This window comes from Benincasa hispida, chromosome 10, assembly GCF_027475165.1.
Source record: "Benincasa hispida cultivar pf3 chromosome 10, pf3_genome.v1.1, whole genome shotgun sequence".
Lineage (NCBI taxonomy): Eukaryota > Viridiplantae > Streptophyta > Magnoliopsida > Cucurbitales > Cucurbitaceae > Benincasa > Benincasa hispida.
This window is the reverse complement of record NC_143487.1, coordinates 8,849,403-8,874,029: the sequence shown is the minus strand read 5'-3', so window position 1 is coordinate 8,874,029 and position 24,627 is coordinate 8,849,403. Positions and strand designations below refer to the sequence as shown.

At 37.7% G+C, this 24,627-nt stretch overlaps 1 protein-coding gene across 2 annotated transcripts in view; it reads left to right on the top strand.

Annotated features, from left to right (window-relative positions):
• Nucleotides 1-1,379: 1,379 nt before the first annotated feature.
• The window catches only part of TTN7 (Structural maintenance of chromosomes (SMC) family protein), a 39,006-nt gene continuing 15,758 nt past the window's right edge, over nucleotides 1,380-24,627 (top strand). For both annotated transcript variants that reach the window (XM_090306451.1, XM_090306450.1), the window contains exons 1-16: nucleotides 1,380-1,778; nucleotides 1,927-2,038; nucleotides 2,218-2,257; nucleotides 2,366-2,441; nucleotides 3,154-3,192; nucleotides 3,302-3,369; nucleotides 3,469-3,540; nucleotides 3,990-4,069; nucleotides 4,168-4,246; nucleotides 4,355-4,472; nucleotides 4,554-4,729; nucleotides 4,998-5,243; nucleotides 5,357-5,478; nucleotides 5,761-5,905; nucleotides 22,225-22,397; nucleotides 22,508-22,607. In XM_090306451.1, the coding sequence (XP_090162577.1) occupies nucleotides 2,243-2,257; nucleotides 2,366-2,441; nucleotides 3,154-3,192; nucleotides 3,302-3,369; nucleotides 3,469-3,540; nucleotides 3,990-4,069; nucleotides 4,168-4,246; nucleotides 4,355-4,472; nucleotides 4,554-4,729; nucleotides 4,998-5,243; nucleotides 5,357-5,478; nucleotides 5,761-5,905; nucleotides 22,225-22,397; nucleotides 22,508-22,607 (1,509 nt within the window). In that variant the 5' untranslated portion in view covers nucleotides 1,380-1,778; nucleotides 1,927-2,038; nucleotides 2,218-2,242. The remainder of the gene's footprint in view (nucleotides 1,779-1,926; nucleotides 2,039-2,217; nucleotides 2,258-2,365; nucleotides 2,442-3,153; nucleotides 3,193-3,301; nucleotides 3,370-3,468; nucleotides 3,541-3,989; nucleotides 4,070-4,167; nucleotides 4,247-4,354; nucleotides 4,473-4,553; nucleotides 4,730-4,997; nucleotides 5,244-5,356; nucleotides 5,479-5,760; nucleotides 5,906-22,224; nucleotides 22,398-22,507; nucleotides 22,608-24,627) is intronic.

Below are 24,627 nucleotides of genomic sequence, written 5' to 3'. Positions count from 1 at the left end.
TTCTAAAACCATTGATGAATATTTTCTTAAACAATAACATACCTAAAAGAAATTGGATTCCATAAATTTATTTTCTTAAATCATAGTTTTCCTTGAAAAGCTTTCTTTCCCCAATTATTTTAAAATAAATCAATCAAATTAAAATTGGTTTCATAAATAATGATTTTCTTAAAAAAAAAATTGCAAAAGATTACACCTTTTTAAATAAACCAAAATCATCTTCCAAAAATATTAAACAGAAAAAAACTTTTATGACTTTTATGTCACAAAAGTTGAGAGGTTAAGATGTTGGTTTGCCTAATATTCTTAAGAAAACAATATAAAAAAATATTTTAAAATTGTTTCTATTAGGAAGTCAAGATACCAAATTAAACTCAAATACAATGTACTAATTTCATTATTGGAATGAGTGTCCTAGGTGTTATACCTTTCTCATATACAAAAGATTCCTGAACCTCTTATTTTATTTTTAGAACAACATCGACCGCTCTACATCGTAAAGCCATGGCAACAATAGCACATTGTTTTTTTAAAAAACATAATTCTATGCATTCGTGAATACTAACAATTTTTTTAATAGTATATACAATAAAATTTGAAAGTTAAACATCCAGTCCTATCCCTTTATCTTTATTTTTAAATTAAACATCACTCATGTTTCGTTCTCTATACTTTATGAGTGGGTTTAAAATCAATGCCAATTTTTAAAATATATAAAAGAGTTTTTTTTTTTAAATTTATTTTTAAAATTTTTGTTTTTAATAATTGTCTATTGAACTCAAAAGTTTATATAGTAAGCATAAAGATTAGTAAGAATTTGTGGGTAAACAAACACAAGTTTAAAAATAAAAAATAAAAAAAATCAAATAGTTACCAATCATGGTCTTGCCTACTTAAACATACAATAGTTTAAACTTATGATTTTTGTATGGATGACCCAAATTTTGGGTAATAAATGAGATTTGGCTTGTTAAAATGAGGTTACCCCCTCCCCAAATTTTTAACCATTTGTTGCCGTCAAATTAGGTAAAATTACAAAAACGAAACTATTGTGCATGCGAAATGAGTTTTCTCATTTTCTCGCTTTATTGCTCCATTTCTTCTCTCTCGTTCTCTTACACTCTCGTGTTTTTGTTCTTCGACGAGTGGTCTCACTATGCAATAAAATCTGAATAGAGGGAGAGAAGAAGAAGTAAGTTGGTCGTGTTAGAGAAGAAGGACAATAGGAAAAATAAACCAGGATAATTTGGTAAAATTGCTTGACGATAATATTAGCAGTAGGTCAAAATTTTCAAATTTTAAATTGTGGACAAAAATCATTTTAGGCATTAAAAATGAATATTTTAATCAATTATATCCTTAAACTGGAGAATCAATGCCCAGTCCATCCTAATAAACTCGTCGCGAAAAAAACGAACGAGAGTAATAAAAGAAAAATTCATCACAGAAGATTGAAGTGTGAATTAAACTAATTTTCAGATGAAAACTGAATAATAATGATCCAAAAATACATTTTTTCTTCCCGACACAAATGAAAAAACAATAAAATTAACTTCCCGAAAATTGTGTACCAAAGAAAATCAAGACCGGTCAATGCTTCGGTTCGCATATCACAGACGAAACGCAATGTAAATTACAATTTACAACAAATTCCGGCAGCTCTCGATTTGCCGCCTTTTGCTCTTCGCGCCTTCTCCTGCCCCAATTGAATCTACGCTCTCAACCTCGACGCGACCGTCAGCACATTTCTCATACGCCCTAATTTGCGGAATCACAAGGTAACGTCATAATTTGATTCACTCCACTCTATCACTCCACCATCAGCCAATTCGTCTACTGTAATTTATGTATAAGCTCAGCCGAAACTGCTCCATTTCACTCAGTCTACGTGAGCTCTTATTGTTGCCTCAAACTGAAAATTTGCAGCACGGTTCTTCTGTTTCTAAACTGTTAGAGAGCTCGACGTTTTCCGGTGTAAGTGAATTCGCGAGGAAATTCAAATTGATTTACAACTGAACCCTACACTACAATTTGACCGGTTTGTCTTCTAATTCCATTGTTATTTTGGCGCTGGTTTATTGTACTTACGCTGCATTGATGTAGCTTGTTTTTGTTGGATTTCTTCCATTTTGGTTGACATAGTATTAGTTTCAAGCTCATCTTACTGATGTCTTCAGTATGAAAGTTACTGACATTTTTTCCCCGTCTGTTTCATAGAAATTGAGTAGTCCGCTACTGCAAGATGCACATAAAGCAGGTAATTAACAGTCGATCTGTCGTGCATCATTTTATTGAACATTATTATCGTTATTATTAAATTTTTTGGTCCGATATACATGTAAATAATCATCAAGTTCTCTTTTAGGTTATTATTGAAGGGTTTAAGAGCTATAGAGAACAAGTTGCTACCGAGCCTTTCAGTTCAAAAGTAAACTGTGTTGGTAAGGACACAATAATCTTGGGTGTATGCTTACATTTATTTAAAGTTCTCTCTTTGGTGTTTATTGTGATTGTTCAATTGGGTGTATGGTCTCAAATGCTTGTTGCTCCCTTCCTAGTGCCACTACCGTCCACTCACCTGATATGACCTGCATTTTATTTTTATTCTTCTTGATTTCTATAAATGCCTATCAAGACATTGCAGCACTTCTATTCATCAGTCAGTCATGACATGTGTTATTGACATATTTTTGGATTCATCTTATGTATGTTGTGTTCACTTTTTTTCCCTTAGAATCAAGTGCTTGCATCAAGGGAAAAAAAAAAGAAAAAAAAATAAAAATACAAGGGTGTACAAAAAAGAAACCAAGCCCACAAAACACTCTACTAGAGAAAGGGGTACCGACTAAGTAAGATGTTGTCTAACGAGTAATTACAAAAAAGAAAATATTCAAGGTCGAAGCTCAAGGTGATACATGAAACCTCCCCAAGGACCAAACCTCATAATCATGGAAATGTCATTTATGGATATTAACGTTTCCTTTAAAATTTGTTTGGAAAAACTTCTCACTTTCATGGAAATTAATTTTTCCATCAAATTTGTTACGGTATTAGTAATTGTTATTTTCACTGATTTTTGAGACTCCAATTTGATCTTACTTCGTGAATTGTCATTTATGAACATCTTATCTTTCTGTTCAACATATTATGCAGTTGGTGCGAATGGATCTGGGAAGACTAACTTTTTCCATGGTAAGAGCATCACCATTTTTGCTCTTTTTTTACCTTTCAGTTTCTGGTAGTTTTTATGCTAAGATATTGGTGGTTGTTAACTTAATTATTTGGTCTGGATGTCGTATAGCTATACGGTTTGTACTCAGCGACCTCTTCCAAAATTTGAGGAGTGAAGAGAGGCATGCTTTGCTCCACGTATGTGTTTTCATGTTTTAAATCTAATAAATATTTTATTTTCAACTATAGATTTTCTTCATTCTCTAATTTACATATCTTGTGATAAATTTTGTACAGGAAGGTGCGGGGCACCAAGTTTTAACTGCTTTTGTGGAAATTGTGTTTGATAATACTGATAACCGCATACCAGTAAGATTTTTCTGCCTGCTATCCTCTCTTGTACAAACAGTTTTTTTCTTTTTTCTTTTAGAGTTTAGATTTTAAGTTATAGTTCGTATGTGTGGAATAGTCATATTATTGATACATATTGTTTGTGACAAACAAACATTGATTTTTATGTCGGTTTCCTATTTATACTTGTCTGCTGCTAGTTTAACAAATTAGATATTTTTTAGTTTGTAAATGTTATTTTATTTTCAAGTTTTCCTAAGCTTATCTCTTTTTGAACTTTTACAAATCCATGTTTTCCCCATCTAGTATCTTCTTTCCCTCATGGTTATATGTGTGTGTGTGTATATAATTCTTTTTTGCAGTACATCTCATTCTCCACGGTTTTTGGTATTGCAAATTAAACATTTGCACATCCATCCAAATTATTAACTGATGAGCCATACATGTATTTATTTGTTTTTTTAAAGGTAGACAAGGAAGAGGTGCGCTTGCGTCGAACGATTGGGCTGAAAAAGGATGAGTATTTCTTAGACGGGAAGCATATTACGTTAGAAACTTTTCCCCTCTCTCATCCTCCCCTTCCCTATCGATTTCAGAAGAATTGTTTCATTATCTGTTTATGATTTGAGCAATAATGGTTTATAGGAAAACAGAAGTTATGAATTTATTGGAAAGTGCTGGATTTTCTCGCTCAAATCCTTACTATGTTGTGCAGCAAGGAAAGGTAGGAGTATAATTTTACATCATTACATGTTAAATATAAATACTCCAGTTTTTATGTTGATCTTATTTCCTATAATTAAACTTCTATTTTCTTTCTAATTGTGCACAGATAGCATCATTGACATTGATGAAGGACTCCGAGCGATTGGATTTACTCAAGGAAATCGGTGGTACTAGAGTTTATGAGGAGAGAAGACGGGAAAGTTTGAAAATAATGCATGACACCAGTACGTCTTCACCATGATGTTATTATAAACTGAGTGATATTTTTTACACTTAATTACGTTCGGTTTGTCTTTGCTTATCAGGCAATAAAAGAAAGCAGATAATTCAAGTTGTTCAGTATCTCGATGAGAGATTGAAAGAACTAGATGAAGAAAAAGAAGAACTTAGGAAATATCAACAGTTGGATAAGCAGCGAAAAGCCCTGGAATTTACTATTTATGACAAAGAACTTCATGATGCTCGTCAGAAACTTTTGGAGGTTAGCTGTTATGGAACTTTGGATTGGGATGGACCTTGTTAGCCAGTAATTTATTTTTCATTCATGGGGTGACTCGTGGGAAGCAATTTACTCGCCTGAACTTATTTGACATGGATTTAGAATGTATGCCAATCAAGTGTGACATGTCTAGCTACCTTGAGGGTAACAGGGGTTTTCTTCGTGGTGTCCATTATGCAAATCTTCTTGTTCTTTGTCATGTGCATATACACGTAATGATGCTAACACTTCAAAATTTAACTATACTCAGGTAGATGAAGCTCGAGCCAAGGTTTCTGAAACATCTACTAAAATGTATAACAGTGTTCTGGATGCTCATGAAAGGTCCAAGGACTTTGACAAAAAATTGAAAGAGTTGACCAAGGAAATTCAAGGTTTAGTTAAAGAGAAAGAGGCAATGGAGAAGAGGCGAACAGAAGCTATAAAAAAGCACACAAAGCTTGAACTTGATGTTAAAGACCTTGAAGAGAAAATCTCTGGAAACATGAGGGCTAAGGTATTATTATGGGAACACCTTTCTTCAATCACTTTTGGGTCATCCACTTCCACTGAAAATATCCATACGATCATTTTAATTTTTTTAAAAAATATTTTTTAACATGCTTCTAGGAGGATGCAGGGAGGCAGCTTCAGATGCTACAAAGAGAAATCCAAGACTCTTCCGATGAGCTTGACAAAATAAGTCCAATTTACGATAATCAAATCATAGAGGAGAAGGAAATATCAAAAGGGTTTGTATATGGGATTCTTCTAGTGCTTTAATTAAGTTCCCTTTCTTGTTTCATGAATCTCCACCCCAAGGAAAAGAATAAGAAAGAAGAGGAGAGACGATAGATAATAAAGAATTGACTGGGTTCAAACCTTGATGCCATTGAGTTTATATTTAGTTATCACATTTTCTATTTTCAGTTCTAGATAATGGCTCAATTTGACTCATATATCAAGTCAACGCTTGCATATTTGTTGTATGTGGCTAAGTTGTTGCACCTTGGCATATCTCATGAATTTTGTAGAATAATGGAACGGGAAAAAAAGCTCAGTATTCTTTATCAAAAACAAGGTCGTGCCACCCAATTTGCAAGTAAAGCTGCTCGTGATAGGTGGCTTCAGAAGGAAATTGATGAATATGAACGAGTGTTATCTTCAAATATGGGGCAGGTAATATCACCAATTTGTTTTTCTAAAGCAGGTTCACTGTTATTTCGTGTCAATAGTTCGTTATATATTCAATAGCTTCATATAAGACATTATTGGGAAAGAGCTTCCCACTTCTATGGCAGGAATAAGCAAAAAATAACAAAGAAATTAAAAGAAAACAAGAATTTATGTGGAAAACTCCCCACTCGGAAAAAAATCACCGATAAGAAAAATTCTACTACGTGAAAAATTGCTACAATCACACAAAGATCTCTCCCCGATCCCAATTACAAAATCACTATCTTTAAAGCTTTTGACTACTCACACCCTTTTTTCCCACTCTCAAACTAGAGAATGCAAAGAGGGAATTTAATTAGTTAGTACACATAACCTTTAAGTATTTCTAATTGGGACATTTAAAAACAAAGGAGATAGGTTCCTTTTATAACTCAGGAGCCCATTCCCCTCCATCAAAATAATCGATATGGGATTCCGCATCTTGCCGAAAAAAATTCCAACAAATTCCACCTTGGCAAGATATTTGAAGAATCCATATTTTCTGAAACATCCATTATCTTCACTGACAATAATAATTCCCAACTCAGAGTGAAGCTAGGTATAGAAAAAAAATATGTTTTTCTTATATTTGAGTGATCGAGAAAGATTCAATATATACAAGAGGATTATCAATTAGTATGCTGAAATTAAGCTGTCAATCTACACCTATAAGGAAAGAATAAAATTACAAGGTATAAGGAAATAATCTAAATTAATTCTCTAATTTACAAATGCATAATTAGCTTGATTTCCTACACTCCCCCTCAAGCCAAATAGTATATGCTAGCCATTCCAAGCCTGGAAATTAGTCTACCAAGGTTTGTTCGATGCAAAGCCTTAGTTAATATGTCGGCGACTTGTTGTCGGGACGGCACATACCTCAAGTTGATAGTATTTGTCTCAATCTTTTCACTGATAAAATGACGATCTATCTCGACATGCTTCATTTTATCATGATGTATTGGATTTCTTGCAATGACTATGGTGGATTGATTATCGCACAATACTTCTATAGTACCTTCAGTCTTAATTTGACGTTCAACGAGAAGGTATTTTAGCCAAATTCCTTCACAAATTCCATAGGCCAATGATCAAAATTCAGCTTCAGCACTACTTCAAGCCACAACTTGTTGTTTCTTGCTGTGCCAGGTTACTAAGTTTCCCCATACGTAGGAGCAATATCCTGATGTTAACTTACGATCAATAGGGGATCCAACCTAATCTGCATCAATGTAGACTTCTAGAGATCTGGTCATGGTTTTTTTTGAACATAAGGCATTTTCTAGTATCGCGTTTGAGATATTTCAATATTCTATACACAACTTCCATATGTTTCTTAGTAGGTTTGTTCAGAAATTGACTTACCACGCTAACTGCAAAGCTAATATATGGTCGGGTGTGAGTCAAGTATATCAATTTTCCCACCAGCCGTTGATACCTGTCGCTATCAACTGATTCATCTTCGGGATTAATACCAAGTTATGAATTTGCATCCATTGGTGTATCAACAGGTTTGCATCCACTCATTCCAATCTCCTTTAAGAGGTTTAAAGTGTATTTTCGTTGGGTGACAAAAATTCCTTTACTTGATCTTGCTACCTCCATCCCTAGGAAGTACCTTAAATATCCCAAGTCTTTGATCTCAAATGTCTTTGACAGGAGTTGCTTCAGTCGAGTTATTTCATCAAAAACATTTCCAGTAAGAATTAAATCATCAACGTATACTATTAACACGATGATCTTACCTGGGGAGAAATGTTTAATGAATAGAGTATGATCAGATTGACACTGAGTATAGCTATCATGCTTCAATACAGTGGTAAACTTTTCAAACCAAGCTCGAGGTGACTGTTTCAGTTCTAAAGAGACTTCTTGAGTTTACATACCTTTCCTCTAGTATATTTGTCCTCAAATCCTGAGGGTATATTCATGTACACTTCCTCTACTAGATCACCATTTAATAATGCATTCTTTACATCAAGTTGAAATAGAGGCCAATCTAAATTGGCAACAATAGAAAGGAGTACTCGGATAGTATTTTACTTGGCGACTGGTGCAAAGGTTTCCTGATAGTCAATCCCATAAGCTTGGGTGAATCCTTTGGCCACAAAGCGAGCTTTGAATCTCTTTATATTGCCATTCGGTGTTTGGTTGAAAAAATTTATTTCCATCCAATTGTGCGTTTACCTGGGGGCAAATCTGTAATAACCCACGTTCCATTTTTCTCAAGGGCCTGCAATTCCTTTAAAGTAGCTGCTTTCCATTCAGGTTTTTGTAAAGTTTCTTGTACAGTTTTTGGAATTTTTACCTGATCTAGTGACGTCACAAATGCTCTAAAAAATGCTGACAAATTAGTATAAGATAAGTGGTACTGTATAGGATGTTGAGTACATGAGCGAACACCTTTTCTTAGAGCAATAGGTTTGTCCATGTCTTCTTCTGAAATCTCATGTACTATTTCAGAGATGCTAGGATTTTGGTTTAGATCTTGGCTTTGTTGAACTTGTGTAGATTGTACTTTATTTCTCTCAGGTTCCCTTGTTCTTCGTGAGTATACTTGTAGTCCAGGCTCAAAAGAGGGCATGTGAGCATTTTCAGAAGGAGTTTGCTCAAAAGAAGGCCCGTGAACATTTTCAGAAGGAATTTGCTTAGAGGAAGGCACATGAGTATTTTCAGAAGATGAGATTAGAGGAAAGTCAAGAATACAGTCCCAATTTTGTGATTCAAGATCAAAATGCTTCCCCCGAATCATAGAATTGGGAAAATATGACTGTGTTTCAAAAAATGTGACATCCATGGCGAAAGAATTTGGGAGTTGGAGGATGATAACATTTGTACCCTTCCTTGTTTGGAGAGTACCCGAGAAAGATGCACTTCATAGATCTTGCATCAAGTTTACTACGATAGTGGGGATGTATATGAACAAGTGCAGTGCATCCAAAAACTTTCAGTGGTAGAGGAGATACGAGGTGGGAGGTAGGGTATAGTTTAAGTAGACTATGTAACGGTGTGTCAAATTCTAGGATGCGAGAGGGCAATCGATTTATGGGATAGGTAGCAGTTAGGACAGCTTTACCCCAAAAAATTTTTGGAACTTGAGAAGTAAGCATTATGGGTCGGGCTACATCAAGGAGGTGGCGATTCTTGCGTTCAATGACACCATTTTGTTATGGTGTGTCGACACAAGAACTTTGGTGAACTATACCATGAGATTGAAGATAGGGGCCCAGAGTAGACTTGAAAAAATCACGGGCATTGTCAGTTTTAAGGATTTTGATATTGGTTTGTGTTGAAATATGGTGCATTAGCCCTAAGGGCATATTTGTCTTTTCCTTTATGCCTACTAAAATTAGGGTTTCCCTCATTCTATTTAATCTGAGTTTGGGGTCTCTTGTATGTATGACATTAAATAATAAAAACTTTCTATCGTGTTTTTTTCTCCATGAATTAGGGTTTTCCACGTAAACCTTATGTTATCTCTTTTCTCCTTTACTTTCAATATGGTATCAGAGCAAGGCGATGAAACCCTAGCCTCGATAGAAGAAATTCAGTCATCGGACGTGGTTGATGATGGAGCAATAGCTGACCCAACTAATATGGCCATGATTCAAGCGGCCGTGGATCGGTATCTCCGGACAATCTTGAACCCAGCGCAATAACAGCCGACTGGGGAGTAGTCGCCAATCGTCCTCAACCCTATAGCTGTAGGAGCCGTGCCGTCGAGCAGCCGTGGACGATCCAGACGGCGAGCGGTCTAAACCCAGTCGGCGCGCCGTTTCTCGCACATTTGCAGCAGGTGTCGGGTGGGTTTGCTCCAGCTTTTGGGTCGGGTCAGACGATCGCGCACCCGTCCATCAACCAGTCGTCGCATTCAAGCAACTCCCGCGCCAGCCGTTTGCAATTCCTCCCGTATTGTCAGCCGCACATCCTCCCGAGCCGTTCTCACACCAGTCAACCGCCTATCCTTCAGCCGTAGTAGTACCTGGCCGTGTAGCTTCCAGCAGCACTGCAGAGGTGTTGGGGTAGTATCCGATTGAAGCCTTTGACCAGTTTTTTGGTTCCTTCTAGCAACAGGGGTCCCTCCCGAACGTGTATCCGGTTCAGCCTCGGTATCAAGTGGGTGACTTTATGATTGAGAATTCTATTCCCATCTCCTATGAGTAGAAATAGTCGAGATTAGAGACCCATGGGGAACTCCAACAGCAATTGGCGAGTTTCCAACAACAGATGGCAATTTTGGGGAAAAACTGAATGGCCATGAGTTTTCCAGTCTTCCAATCTATTCAGAAAACTCGGTAACAGTGTTTCTTACTCTACCTACTACTAATTTGTTAACTGGTACTTTGGGAAACTCTGCAAGAATGATCATAGGAGAGAAGTTGAATGACCAAAACTACTTCTCTTGGTCCCAAACAATTAAAATGATCTTTGAAGGGCTCCATAGATTTGGGTACTTAACTGGATAAATACCGTGACCAAGCCTTGGGGATCCCCAAGAGTGGGTCGGCAGAAGATTCTTTACTTCTGTCGATGTTGATAAGTAGCATGGAACCTCAAATTGGGAAACCTCTGTTATATTCAGCCATTGTGCAGGATATTTGGGATGCGGTCCGTAGGCTATATTCTAGAAGGCAGAATGCATCTCGCATGTATACTTTATGTAAACAGGTTCATGAGTGCAAACAAGGGAGCATGGATGTGACGTCCTACTTCAACAAAATGTCTTTGTTATGGCAAGAAATGGATCTATGTCGGGAGATCATCTGGAACTGGCCACATGATGGAATTTAGTACTCGAAGATAGAAGAGGTTGATCGTGTGTATGATTTTCTTGCGGGATTGCACCCCAAATTTGATACGGTTTGAAGTCGGATACTAGGGCAGAAACTAATACTGTCTCTCATGGAGGTTTGTTCAGAGGTTCGATTAGAAGAGGATAGATCGAGTGCAATGAATAGGTCTGGGGTTACCACTGTAGAGTTAGCTGCCTTTAGGGTGAAATCCTCTGGATCTGATGGTGACAAACAAAATAGCAAAACACCCCCAGTATGTGAGCATTGCAAAAAACAGTGGCACACGAAGGATTAGTGTTGGAAACTGCATGGCCGACCTTCTAATGGTAAATGTCATCCCCCAAATGACAAGTCAAAATCTGGGCATGCTTTGGTGAGTGAATCGGTTGAGGGGGACCACACAACCTCAGATACAACCTCAGACACAACCTCCGGTGACCAACCCAGGTGATTTAGGTACCATAGGGATCGGAACAGTTGCTCAATCAGGTAACCTTCAATCTTTTAGTTTTCTCGTTGAAGGGAATGAGTTGTGGATTCTAGATTCAGGAGCGACCGATCACTTGACTGGCTCATCTGATTGATTCCTCTTGTACTATCCGAATGCTGGAAATGAGAGGATTCGTATTGTGGATGGGTCCTTCGCTCCTGTTGCTGGAAAAGACAGATTGTCACCATTTCAGGGATTAATTCTACAAAATGTCCTACATGTGCCAAAATTCTCTTACAACTTGTTATCAATAAGTAAAATAACAAAAGATTTGAACTATAGAGTTGTCTTTTCACCAGATGCTGCTTTGTTTCAGGACTTGAGCTCGGGGAAGACGATTGGCACTGCCGATATGACAGGGGCCTCTATTTCCTTTCTGAAGATACTTCCTCCAGGAATTTGTTTAGGACTAGTCTTTTATCTTCATTTACTATGTCTGAAAAAGATTATTTATTGTAGCATTTTCGACTTGGACATCCAAATTTTCAATATATGAGATATTTGTTTCCCCATTTATTCCGTAATGTGAATATTTCTTCTTTGTTTTGTGATGTTTGTATACGTGCTAAACAACCTCGTGTTTCTTTTGTCTCTCAGCCTTATAAACCTATTCAACCTTTCCACTTGATCCACAATGATGTTTGGGCCCTTCAAACATCTCTACCCTGTCCGGTAAACGATGGTTTGTCACATTCATCGATGATCATACCCGACTTACATGGGTATACCTCTTTGCTGATAAATCCAAAGTCTTGTCTACCTTTCAACAATTCTATACCACTATCTTAGTTCAGTTTAATACGAAGATTGCCATTCGTCGAAGTGACAATGGGCGTGAGTTTGTGAATCACACCATTCGGGAATTCCTAACGGCAAAAGGGATTATCCATCAAAACTCTTGTGCTTATACTCCGCAACAAAACAAGGTGGCTGAACGAAAAAATCGCCATCTCATTGAAGTTGCTCGTTCCTTGATGATTCTTGCGTCTCTCCTATCATACCTATGGGGAGATGCGGTCCTCACTGCAGCCCATCTCATTAATAGGATGCCTTCACGTGTTCTAAAGTTTCAAACACCCGTTGAGTGCTTTAAAGAGTCTTGCCAGTCTACACGTCTTATCCTTGAAGTTCCTCTGCGTGTGTTTGGGTGTACAACTTTTGTTCACACCTATGGTCCTCACCGAACTAAGTTTGCCCTAAGAGCTCAAAGGTGTGTGTGTTTTTCGGGTATCCCCTTCATCAGCGAGGCTATAAATGTTTTCCCCACCTTCCAGAAAGTACTTTGTCACTATGGATGTCACATTCCTTGAAGATGAACCATTCTTTCCCGTTAGTCGTCTTCAGGGGGAGACCACGAGTGAAGAGACTAACAGTTCCACGTACTCCGTACCTATTAGCTTCAATCTTGAGCCTAGTCCTACTGTTCCTGAACCCAGTCTACCTAGTCCCGAACTTGTTCCTGAATCCAGCCTACCTTGTCCCGAACCTGTCCCTGATATTCCAGTGTTTGTCCTCCCCACTAGACAAATGCCCTGGATAACATACTATAGGAAGAATCTCAGAAAGGGAACCCAGAAAATTCCTGTTGTTCCATCAGAAAGTGTCCAAGCATCGGAACCAGCTCAAGTTCAAGATCCTGTTGTTTTAGAGAAGATTCTTGAAGAGAAGTCTGGGTGCATAGAAGATGGTGAGACGGACTCAGAGAAGGTTGAAATTACAGGAGGTAATGAGGTGTTGGAAGACTCTAAGGAAGGTGAAAAATTGTCTCAGAAGTTTGATATTGGAGAGAGGCCAACGAAAACTGGCAATTATGATACCACTCTTGATATGTCAATTGCTCTGGGGAAAGGAACCAGGTTATGTACAAAGTACCCTATGCACAGTTTTCTGACCTATAGTAACTTGTCTCTTGTTTTTAAGGCTTTCACTACTTAACTGGATGCCCTAGCAATACCTACCAGTGTGCATGCAGCCATGGAAGTTCTCGAGTGGAGAGCAACAGTAATGGAAGAAATGAGAGCTCTCGAGGCGAACTGGACTTGGGATTTAGTGGCTCTCTCTAGAGGTCACAAGACAGTTGGTTGCAAATGGGTGTTCACAGTGAAGTATAAGTCTGACGGAATGCTCGAGAGATATAAGGTTAGGTTAGTTGTTAAAGGGTTCAGTCAAACGTATGGGATTGATTATTCAGAAACTTTTTTCCCGATGGCTAAGCTCAACATGATCCGAGTTCTTCTGTCTGTTGCAGTGAATAAGGATTGGCCTCTACATCAATTGGAAGTTAAAAGTGCCTTCCTGAATGGTGAGTTAGAAGAAGAGGTTTACATGAGTCCCCCTCCAGGTTTCGAAGCTAAATTTGGAAACCATGTCTGCAGACTCAGAAAGTCCTTATATGGGTTGAAGCAGTCTTCGAGAGCATGGTTTGATAGGTTCACAGTGTTTGTTAAATCCCAAGGGTTTAACAGTGTTTGTTAAATCCCTATGCACAGTTTTCTGACCTATAGTAACTTGTCTCTTGTTTTTAAGGCTTTCACTACTTAACTGGATGCCCTAGCAATACCTACCAGTGTGCATGCAGCCATGGAAGTTCTCGAGTGGAGAGCAACAGTAATGGAAGAAATGAGAGCTCTCGAGGCGAACTGGACTTGGGATTTAGTGGCTCTCTCTAGAGGTCACAAGACAGTTGGTTGCAAATGGGTGTTCACAGTGAAGTATAAGTCTGACGGAATGCTCGAGAGATATAAGGTTAGGTTAGTTGTTAAAGGGTTCAGTCAAACGTATGGGATTGATTATTCAGAAACTTTTTTCCCGATGGCTAAGCTCAACATGATCCGAGTTCTTCTGTCTGTTGCAGTGAATAAGGATTGGCCTCTACATCAATTGGAAGTTAAAAGTGCCTTCCTGAATGGTGAGTTAGAAGAAGAGGTTTACATGAGTCCCCCTCCAGGTTTCGAAGCTAAATTTGGAAACCATGTCTGCAGACTCAGAAAGTCCTTATATGGGTTGAAGCAGTCTTCGAGAGCATGGTTTGATAGGTTCACAGTGTTTGTTAAATCCCAAGGGTTTAACAGTGTTTGTTAAATCCCTATGCACAGTTTTCTGACCTATAGTAACTTGTCTCTTGTTTTTAAGGCTTTCACTACTTAACTGGATGCCCTAGCAATACCTACCAGTGTGCATGCAGCCATGGAAGTTCTCGAGTGGAGAGCAACAGTAATGGAAGAAATGAGAGCTCTCGAGGCGAATTGGACTTGGGATTTAGTGGCTCTCTCTAGAGGTCACAAGACAGTTGGTTGCAAATGGGTGTTCACAGTGAAGTATAAGTCTGACGGAATGCTCGAGAGATATAAGGTTAGGTTAGTTGTTAAAGGGTTCAGTCAAACGTATGGGATTGATTATTCAGAAACTTTTTTCCCGATGGCTAAGCTCAACATGATCCGAGTTCTTCTGTCTGTTGCAGTGAATAAGGATTGGCCTCTACATCAATTGGAAGTTAAAAGTGCCTTCCTGAATGGTGAGTTAGAAGAAGAGGTTTACATGAGTCCCCCTCCAGGTTTCGAAGCTAAATTTGGAAACCATGTCTGCAGACTCAAAAAGTCCTTATATGGGTTGAAGCAGTCTTCGAGAGCGTGGTTTGATAGGTTCACAGTGTTTGTTAAATCCCAAGGGTTTGTTCAAGGGCATTCTGATCATACATTGTTCATTAAAAATCACTTTCAGGGAAGATTGCTGTTTTGGTAGTTTATGTCGATGATATCATTTTATCAGGGGATGATACGGCAGAAATTGTTAAACTAAAACAAAGAATGGTAGGCGAATTTGAGATTATTTTCTCGGGATGGAAGTGGCAAAATCGAAAGCAAGAATATCAGTGTCTTAACGAAAGTACACTCTGGACTTGTTAAAGGAAACAAGAATGACTGGATGCAAACCCATTGACACTCCTATTTAGGTCAATGGCAAACTGAATAACATTACGGAAGAAGTGCCTGTAAATAAGGAGAGGTATCAACGCCTTGTAGGAAAACTGATTTACTTGTCTCATACTAGGCCCGACATCTCATATTCTGTGAGTGTGGTAAGTCAGTTCATGCAGAATCCGTATGAGGAACACATGGAAGCAGTGACTCGAATTTTGAGATATCTAAAGTCTACCCTAGAGAAGGACTTAGTTTTCAGAAAATATGACACACGGAACATTGAAGCATATACTGACTCAGATTGGGCAGCTTCAGAGACAGATAGAAAGTCAATCTCGGGATATTGTACTTTTGTATGGGGAAATTTGGTGACCTGGCGGAGTAAAAAACAGGGTGTAGTTGCTAGAAACAGTGCTGTGGCAGAGTATAGAGCTATGAGCCTGGGAGTGTGTGAAGAAATATGGTTACAGAAAGTTTTGGCTAATCTTCACAAGGACAGTTCGGGTCCCATGAAGCTGTATTGTGATAATAAGGCTGCCATCAATATTGCCAACAATCTAGTACAACATGATAGAACCAAACACGTTGAAATCGACAGAGTCCGGGTCCCATGAAGCCTTATTGTGATAACAAGGCTGCCATCAGTATTGCCAACAATCCAGTACAACATGATAGAACCAAACACGTTGAAATTGACAGACACTTTATTAAAGAGAAGTTAGATCACGGGGTTATCTGTATTCCCTATGTCTCTTCAGTCTAACAGGTTGCAGATGTTCTTACCAAAGGATTACCAAGATAGACGTTTGAAGCTTGTGTTAGCAAGTTGGGTCTTGTTGATATCTACGACCCAACTTGAGGGAGAGTGTTGAAATATGGTGCATTAGCCCTTAGGGCATATTTATCATTTCCTTTTATGCCTACCAAATTTAGGGTTTGCCTCATTCTATTTAATCTGAGTTTGGGCTCTCTTGTATGTATGACATTAAAATAATAAAAACTTCTATATCGTGGTTTTTTCTTCCTGAATTAGGGTTTTCCACGTAAACCTTGTGTTATCTCTTTTCTCCTTTACTTTCAATAGTTTGAAACTGAGTTCGGATCATTTTATGAAAAATTATGAACAGTTGGCTAGTCTCAGATTTCTCTTTCATTAGAAATGTCCAACTTAAACGCGTGTGATCATCAACATAAAGAAGAAACCAACGTGCCCCATTGATATTTTTTACCTTTGAAGATCCCCATATGTCTCCATGGATGAGAGATAATGGTTGAGATGGGCAGTAAGTATGAGGTGTGAGCACGTATATGTTTGGAGAGTTGACAAATTTCACATTGGAAAGACTCTTTTTATTGAGAAATAAACTTGGAAATAAACTCTTGAGATAGACAAAGTTGGGATGACCAAGACGATAGTGTAACATCATGATAAGACTCTCTTTATTTAAAGACTCAGAAACACACGCAAACTAATTATTAGATTGAACTGCAAGTTTACTGCATTTCGTTGTTGGTGGGAAAATCATTCATTTGAGAAGATACAATCCGACACATAATTCAGCATTGCCAATCATCTTCCCCGATCCCAGGTCCTGAAAAATACAAGAGTTGCCAATGAATTTAGTTGCACAATACAAGTCCTTATTCAACTTACTCACAGATAACAAATTATACTCCAATTATGGTGCAAATAATACCGATTTAAGGATTATGGAGCTTGAAATTTGAATATTGCCAATCCCAGTTACTTTAGCAGGTGTACCATCAATAATTCGAACGGAGAGGTTTCCCGTATGGGGAGAGAAAGATGAAAATAAAGATCTATAGCCTATCATATGATCTGATGCTCCAGAGTCCACTATCCATTCGGATGGAAGGGTTTTGAGTATGAAGAGCATGAGGCTTTTGGTTACCTTGTAGTTGCCCAGTCTTAGAACCACTTACTGAAGGTTGATTTGTTTTATTCAGCAATTGTTGAAGCATGTCCAACAGATCTTTCGTCAGTGGTTGTTGGTTTGAAGTTTTAGAGACAGTAGCTTTGGCCCTAGTTTCGCGATCTGATCTTATGACATTTGGCTTCCAATTTGTGGGTTTTCCATGTAGTTTCCAACAAGTGTCTTTGACATGTCCCAATTTATTACAATGGTCACACTATGGACGTCCTTTGTGCTGTCGACTATCACCTCGAGCAACAAGAGCAAGTGGATCATGATCTTGTTGGGAAATAAGAGCAGATCTACTTGGAGTAAGAGAATGTTCAGTTGGGCCCATCATTACTTGCTTTTGACTCTCTTCTCTACAAACTTTAGAAAAAACTTCTCGAAGACTAGGTAATGGCTTAGTATGAGGATTCGACCACGAACTTCATCCAGAGATTTATTAAAGACCCATAAGGAACTTGAAAAATCCTTTTTGTCTCCACAATTTTCCAAAATAGAATTCCATCAGTAGAACATTTCCGTTCATGATTTTCGAATAAATCCAACTGTTGCCAATAGCGAGATAAAGTGGTGTAATAAGTTGTAACCGATAAGTCACCTTGTTTAAGATCTTGAAGAGTGGTCTCGATTTGGAAAAGTTCAGTAGTGTTCTCTTGATTTGAGAAGGTATCTCGAGCAGCATCCCAAATTTCTTTGGCGGTTGAACATAAGAGAAAATTCTCTCCAATTTCAGTAGTCATGGAGTTGATTAACCAACTCATAACTTGATTGTTTTTAGCCCTCCATATGCAAAACGTTGGATCTTCGGAGTTGGGTGAAGTTACCTTTCCTGTGATATAGTCTTCTCGTCCACGACCATATATAAACATCATCACGGATTGGGACCATCGGAGATAATTAGGGCCCTTGAGTTTGTGACATGTTATTTTGAGTATTGTTGTGCTCAGTGAAGCTGATAACTCGAGGTTCTTCCCCTGCCATTGAAACGAGGGAAAGAGAAAAAAATATTAGTTTAGAAAACAACAGCGGCTCCAGAGCTGAGGTACAGAGGCAACAGTGAACGGAGGCTCAAGCAGACGTGGGCAGAAGGCTGACTGGATAGAAATCCACACCATGCTGATCAGACAGAAGCGGAGATAGAAGATTGTTGATGCAACAACTGTGAACGAGGAGCAGGTGTGGTCGATCAGACGGACAGGTGCTTCGATTGATGACGCGGTTGGCTGAGCGGAACGAGTAGATCGATGGCGCGAATGACGGCGATAGAAGGTTTTCGATCGGAGTTTGATGCAGCGGTTGTAGAGATGGCACGAGATGCTTGGCCAGAAAAGAAGAAGATGTGGCTGGGTTTTTCTTTTCTTTTAAAATTAGGGTTTTTGAGACTTCTAAAATTTGTGTGGCTCTGATACCATGAAGTTAGGTATAGAAAAAAGATATGTTTTTCTTATATTTGAGTGATTGAGAAAGATTCGATATATTCAAGAGGATTATCAATTAGTGTGTTGAAATTAAGCTGGCAATTTACACCTATAAGGAAAGAATAAAATTACAAGGTATAAGGAAATAATCTAAATTAATTCTCTAATTTACAAATGCATAATTAGCTTGATTTCCTACACAGAGAATTATAAATTACACCACCATAAGGAGTAGACCATTTGGAATACCATCTTTCAAGAATTTTCTTTTTGTCACATGTCGATAAATCTTTCAGATATGTATGGTGCAACTTCCACCTACTTGGCTCACCTCAAAGTCCTTCAACCATCAACATAACTACCACCACACATCTTGCATAACCGCGAAGTCAATGCCTCATGTGCAAACCTGTGGAACCGCTAACATCACATCCACTATCATGGTAAAGCATATATACCAAGAGGATGAATTTCATCTCTCTTCAGGAGAGTAGATTTTCATTATTCGTGACGATGGAGATGACATTAGCATCAGACTCAGAGCCTTTTGACAAATCTGCTTTGTTAAGACAATCCTTTTTCTTGTGTTCAGATTGTCCACATTCCCAAAAAATCTTTTCTCTGCACGAACTCTTTCTTCTTGCACTTGGCAGCTACTAGTACTAAACTCTCTTGTGAAGTATGCCCTTCACTCTTTAGTCTTTTTTCCTCTGACAGAAGTTTACTAGTAACCTCAACAAAATCAAAAGTTTCTTTTCTGCATCTGTCCATAGGAGGGAGGAAGTGACCAGATGAGTTGGAGTGTCTTACCTTCATCTTCTATCTTCATTCCTATCATCTTCAGCTGAAAAATGATGCCATTGAGAATACCCACATGATCTGAGATTTTTGTACCTCACCATTCGTAATGTGTGAAACTACTCCTTCGGGTATAACTGATTTAAGATGCTTTTTGCTTGATATATTGCTTCAAGCTTCTCCCAGAAGCTCTTTGGCAGCTGAAATTCCATGCACATTTGTAAGAACATTTTTAGCCAAATTTAGCATGATTGCACTTGCAGCTCTCAAATCCATTTCCTCCCAATCTTCATCGCTCATACTGGACTTCTTAGAATCTTTACTGGAATCGCCACTGGACTCTCCTAAACCACCATCACCACTTAACTCTTTAGAAGTACCACTGTTTGGTCTTCCTTTCAAGGCTTTGTGAAACCCAACTTGTATCAGCACGTCCTTGACTTTCACTTACCACAAGCCGAAGTTGATCCTTCCATCAAATTTCTCCACATCAAACTTTACTGAACTCATAAAGCTTGACATATATGCTTCTTTTCCTAACAAAACAGCAAATAGTGAACAACCCACACTATTCACAATACTGTAGCCTGTTTCAAGAATTCTTTTTTGATGTGGAAGGTTAGACAATGCTGCAACCATAGAGATTTAGAAATTCAAGGAACTAAGAATCTAATGCTCTGATACCATTTGTTGGGAAAGAGCCTCCCACTTCTACCACAAGAATAAGTAGAAAATAACAGAGAAATTAAAAGAAAGCAATAAAAATTAAGAACACAAGAATTTACATGTAAGACTCTCAACTCGGAGAAAAACCACGGACCAGAAAAATCTACTATGTGAAAAATTGTTACAATCACACAGAGATCTCTCCCTAACCCTAGTTACAAAATCACTCTCTTCAAAGCTTTTGACTACTCACATCCTTTTTCCTACTCTCAAACTAGAGAATGCAAAATTTTTAATTAGATAAGTACACATAAACTCTAAGTATCTCTAATTGGAACATTTAAAAACAAAGGAGGTAGGCTCCTTTTATAACGTAGGAGCCCATCCCCCTCCATCAAAATAATCTCCACATCTTGCCAAAAATATATATATATATATATATCCCAACAGACATCTCATTACAATTGAAAATTGGAACTACTTTGCATATTGAGAAACCAGAGTCACTTTTCAGCTCAATTTTTGTAAAACTAATGTAGTCTGAATAAGTTTAAGTTCTTAAAGAGGGTGGGTGAGAAGGAGTTTTCATTTGAAGTGAAAGAATTGGAAACTTTAAATAGAGTGGGACAGTGCAGTTTGAGAAAGAAAATATCCTCTAAGCATTTCGCTTAAAACATTCTAGAATGTAAGATTATTTGGACCCTTTGAGTAATGTTGTCTATTGGTACTTGACATTAATTACCCAACAAAAACATTTTTCTTCCTTTTTGTGTCTCTCTTTATTTAAAGATATTAAGATTATTTGGACCCTTTGAGTAATGTTGTCTATTGGTACCTGACATTTATTACCCAACAAAAACGTTTTTCTTCCTTTTTGTCTCTCTCTTTGATTAAAGATATTTTTCTCGAGTCTTGATGCCAATGGAGAACTCAAGAGGGCGTTCTAGGGTTTGTGTTTAGGTTGTAAAAATGTAAATCTTGCACTTATGTTTAGATGGTTATGACACTTCTTGTTAGAGTCAATTTTTTTGTTGCATTTGGTCATTTTGAGTATGGTACTCATTCCAATAGATGGAACTTTACATTGTCAACAACAGCATTTTCAAAGTCCTTGGAAATCCATTTCCTTGTGTGGATTTCTGTTTCTTGGAGGACCATTGGTCAATAATGGCCTACTTCGCTCATCTGCATCATTTGTTTCCTGCGAGGAGTTCCTCATTGCGTTTTTTTTTTTAAATATTTTAAAACTTCTAAATGTAAACTTTAAAACTTGGAAAGAGAGGAATTTGAGAATTTTCTCGGATAAGTTCACCCTTATTGACCCTTTTTGTGTTTATGTACAGTATATGGGTTCCACTTGGAGTGTGACCCGCAAATCCTTTTGTTATATTCCCTTTCTTCTCATTAACATAGATTGGAGGCCTCTTTTGAATACTCCTCCTCCTCAGGCGTAGGGACTTCTCATCCCCAAGGACTTTAGGCTCTCTTTTGACGTTTTGTCTATGATCTTCAATTGGCCTTGGCTTTAAAGTTTATGCATTCTCTAGCTTTGTTCTTTTCTAGAATTGCTTTGTTAGATTTTAAGTGTTTGCTTTTTGGTGTCTTCTCTTCTTTGTATATCAATAATATTGTCTTCTTTTGTTTCTTTGTTTTTGTTTTTGTTTTTTTTCTCTCCCGTTTCTCTCTTCTCTGGAAGGTTATTATATTTTTTAGCATTAATGTCAAATGATAGGAGGCGTTCAGTTAGTTTCATTGCTTTCATGTTTACATGGGTTCCATCGTCTCTTATTGTCAAGGATCGGTGAAGTTGGATACTGAGTCCTTAGTAACCCTTTCTTGTAAACCCTTGTTCTCTCACTTGGTTTTTGCTTCCAAATTATAGAATGTTAAGATTTTGAAGGAAAATAAATTGTTTGGTTGGGATTGAATAATAACATCTTGAATTTCCACCTCAATTGTTCTGTATCCTCAGAGGCACATTCCCTGGATTCATCCAGAGGCCCTTTATTGTATGGATGTTTATTGTGGTTTGGAGTTGTTATGGCTTGTTCAAGGTATCTTTGTGGCTTTCCATGAGAAAGGTAGGCTATTGTTGCCAGTAAATTTCTTTACCATCTGGAAAATATTTGGTTGTAGAGGAATATAAAGGTGTTTCAGGTTATGGTTGAATCTTGGGAGTTAGTGTGGTTCATTGCTCACTTCCTTGCCTTTGGATTTCTGGTAATTTGCTTAAGGGTTTTCATCTTCTTGGACAACAGGAACAGAAGCTTCAGGATGAAATTGATAAGCTTAATGCTGAGTTACTTGAGCGAGATGCCTTTATTGAGAGTCGCAAAATGGACATCGCAACTTTACAGTCCCACATAACTGAGTCGTCCCATGGGTTTAATGCCTTTAGAGCACAGAGAGACAAACTACAGGATGAGAGGAAGTATGTCCTCATATGTCCATTTTTTGAAAGTTAACAACTATTTGTATCTGGAAAGCGCAATTAATTGCTCAATCTTCCAGCTTTTTCTCAGTGTTTTGATCAATGTATAGGTCGCTGTGGAGCAAGGAAAGTGAACTTGTGGCTGAAATTGATAGGTTGAAAGCTGAAGTTGAGAAGGCAGAAAAAAGTCTTGATCATGCTACTCCTGGTGTAAGTAATTGGTCTATAATTTGTTTAGCTACTTAATTGTTGTTTGATAGAATCACCTTATTCATTTTACTTATGAAAACCATATCTTTTTTTCGATAGTACTTATGAAAACCATATCTACATGACACGGATAAAATAATGCTGTGGGATAGCACCATATTATGCTGTAAAGCCTCTGAAATGAATGATAAGTTACAACAGTTCATGACTAAACCATCTTAGTATCAGCTGGTTGTCAAATATAACAGGTTGTCTGTTCTTGGTTGTAACTTTTAGCCCGCCACTTCAGGTGAAGAACTAATTTTGTGTAATTTTAGTTCATAAATTGTCTCAATTTTAAAGGTATTATTATTTTTTCCCCTCCCCTCTTTTCCCGTTGTAGAATGAAATTCAAACATACTGGTATCAATATGATAACAGTACAGAAAATGTTGCTGGTTAAATTCTGGATGAAATGCATCTATGTTCCCTTCAGCGTTTTGTTAATATAACCCTTCTTGATAGTGTTTTTACTTCTGCATAAACTGTTAGAACTTCACAATTATAGAGCACTTTTGTCAATAAAACATTCAAAATGAATGGTGTCTTTTCCATCTGGTTTTAGCTTTAGGGTGTGAGGATTTTCATTGGCCTCGTTTCTTTCTGTTTTAATTTTGATCAACCTCAGGACATTTATATGGTTTTACTGTGCCTAAATTAATTATATTTTTGGAGAAAATTGATAGAACTCAGTGCTAGTTTGTTATATAAAAAGTTAAAGAGAAGAAAGGGAGACTTGAGGAGTCCCAACCCTTGACTGGAACACTGCTGATTAGTTTTTTTTTTTTTTTTTTAAATGGAAACAAGTCTCTTCATTAATAAAAATGAGACAAATGCTTGAAGTACAAAAAAGTTATACAAAGAGCAAACGACAGAAGACCTATGGATTAGGAGGCGCACCCGGATATCTCAACTAGGTTGATACCCCTTAGCGCCCACATCATTTCCTACAATCTAATCTCAATATAAAATCACTTCTCTTACAATAATCGATGAAATATTACAAAAAGGCAGTTTCCATCCAAACAAAAAGTACACTAGAACAATTAGCAATATGGACATAAACAAGAGCAAATTAAGTAGTAAAGATAAATGCCCGCCAGCTTGAGCAAAGATCTTGAATAGAAAATGCCTCGAAATGCTTGGATTGAGTGCACCACAAAGAAGCATTTCGATGGGCAACTTCAAAGCAGTCTGACCAACCAAGGAATTTACCATGGAACACCCTTTGGTTTCTCACAAACCACAATTCAGCCAAAGCCTTGACCGCATTGATCCAAATCAAATGAGGCTTTTTCTTTAAATGAGGACCAATTAAAATCTGCTGTACATTATCTCTAAAATCATTGCTAAACACCCATGAGGTATTGAAGATGTTAAATAATTCCCACCAACACTTAACTAAATAATTGCAATTGAAGAATAGATGCTGTAAATCCTTTCCATTCTGTTTACAAAGAAAGCACATGGAAGGAACCAAGCAACTTAAATGCATCTTACGTTGCAATAATTGAGGAGACGTTTAGTGAACCAAAGACCATTATCCATATAAGGATGTTGACACATCTTGGACAATTTGACATCCATAATGCATGATATAACAATTTGTCCAAAGGGGAAGAAGGAGAAAGGTGAGCCGAGAGAGATTTTACAGAAAAGATCCCACTCCCTTCTAGTGACCAAGATCTTTTATCAAAGTTCTCTGTCACTTTTCTAGTTGAGATTTGCCCGAGCAAATTCTGATACTCAATAATTTCCTCCTCTTTAAGCAAACGGCGAAAAGTCATAGACCAAGAGGTCAAAGAGTAATCCCAATGATCAGCAACCGAACCTTTTGGAAACAAGGCTGTTTTAAAGAGTCTTGAAACAGAATGCTGAAAGGAACCACACCATCCCAAGCATCCTCCCAAAAAGCAATACGGCTGCCATTTCCAAGGTTATACTTAGCTAGAACATCCATTTTCTGCCAAGTCCTAGAAAT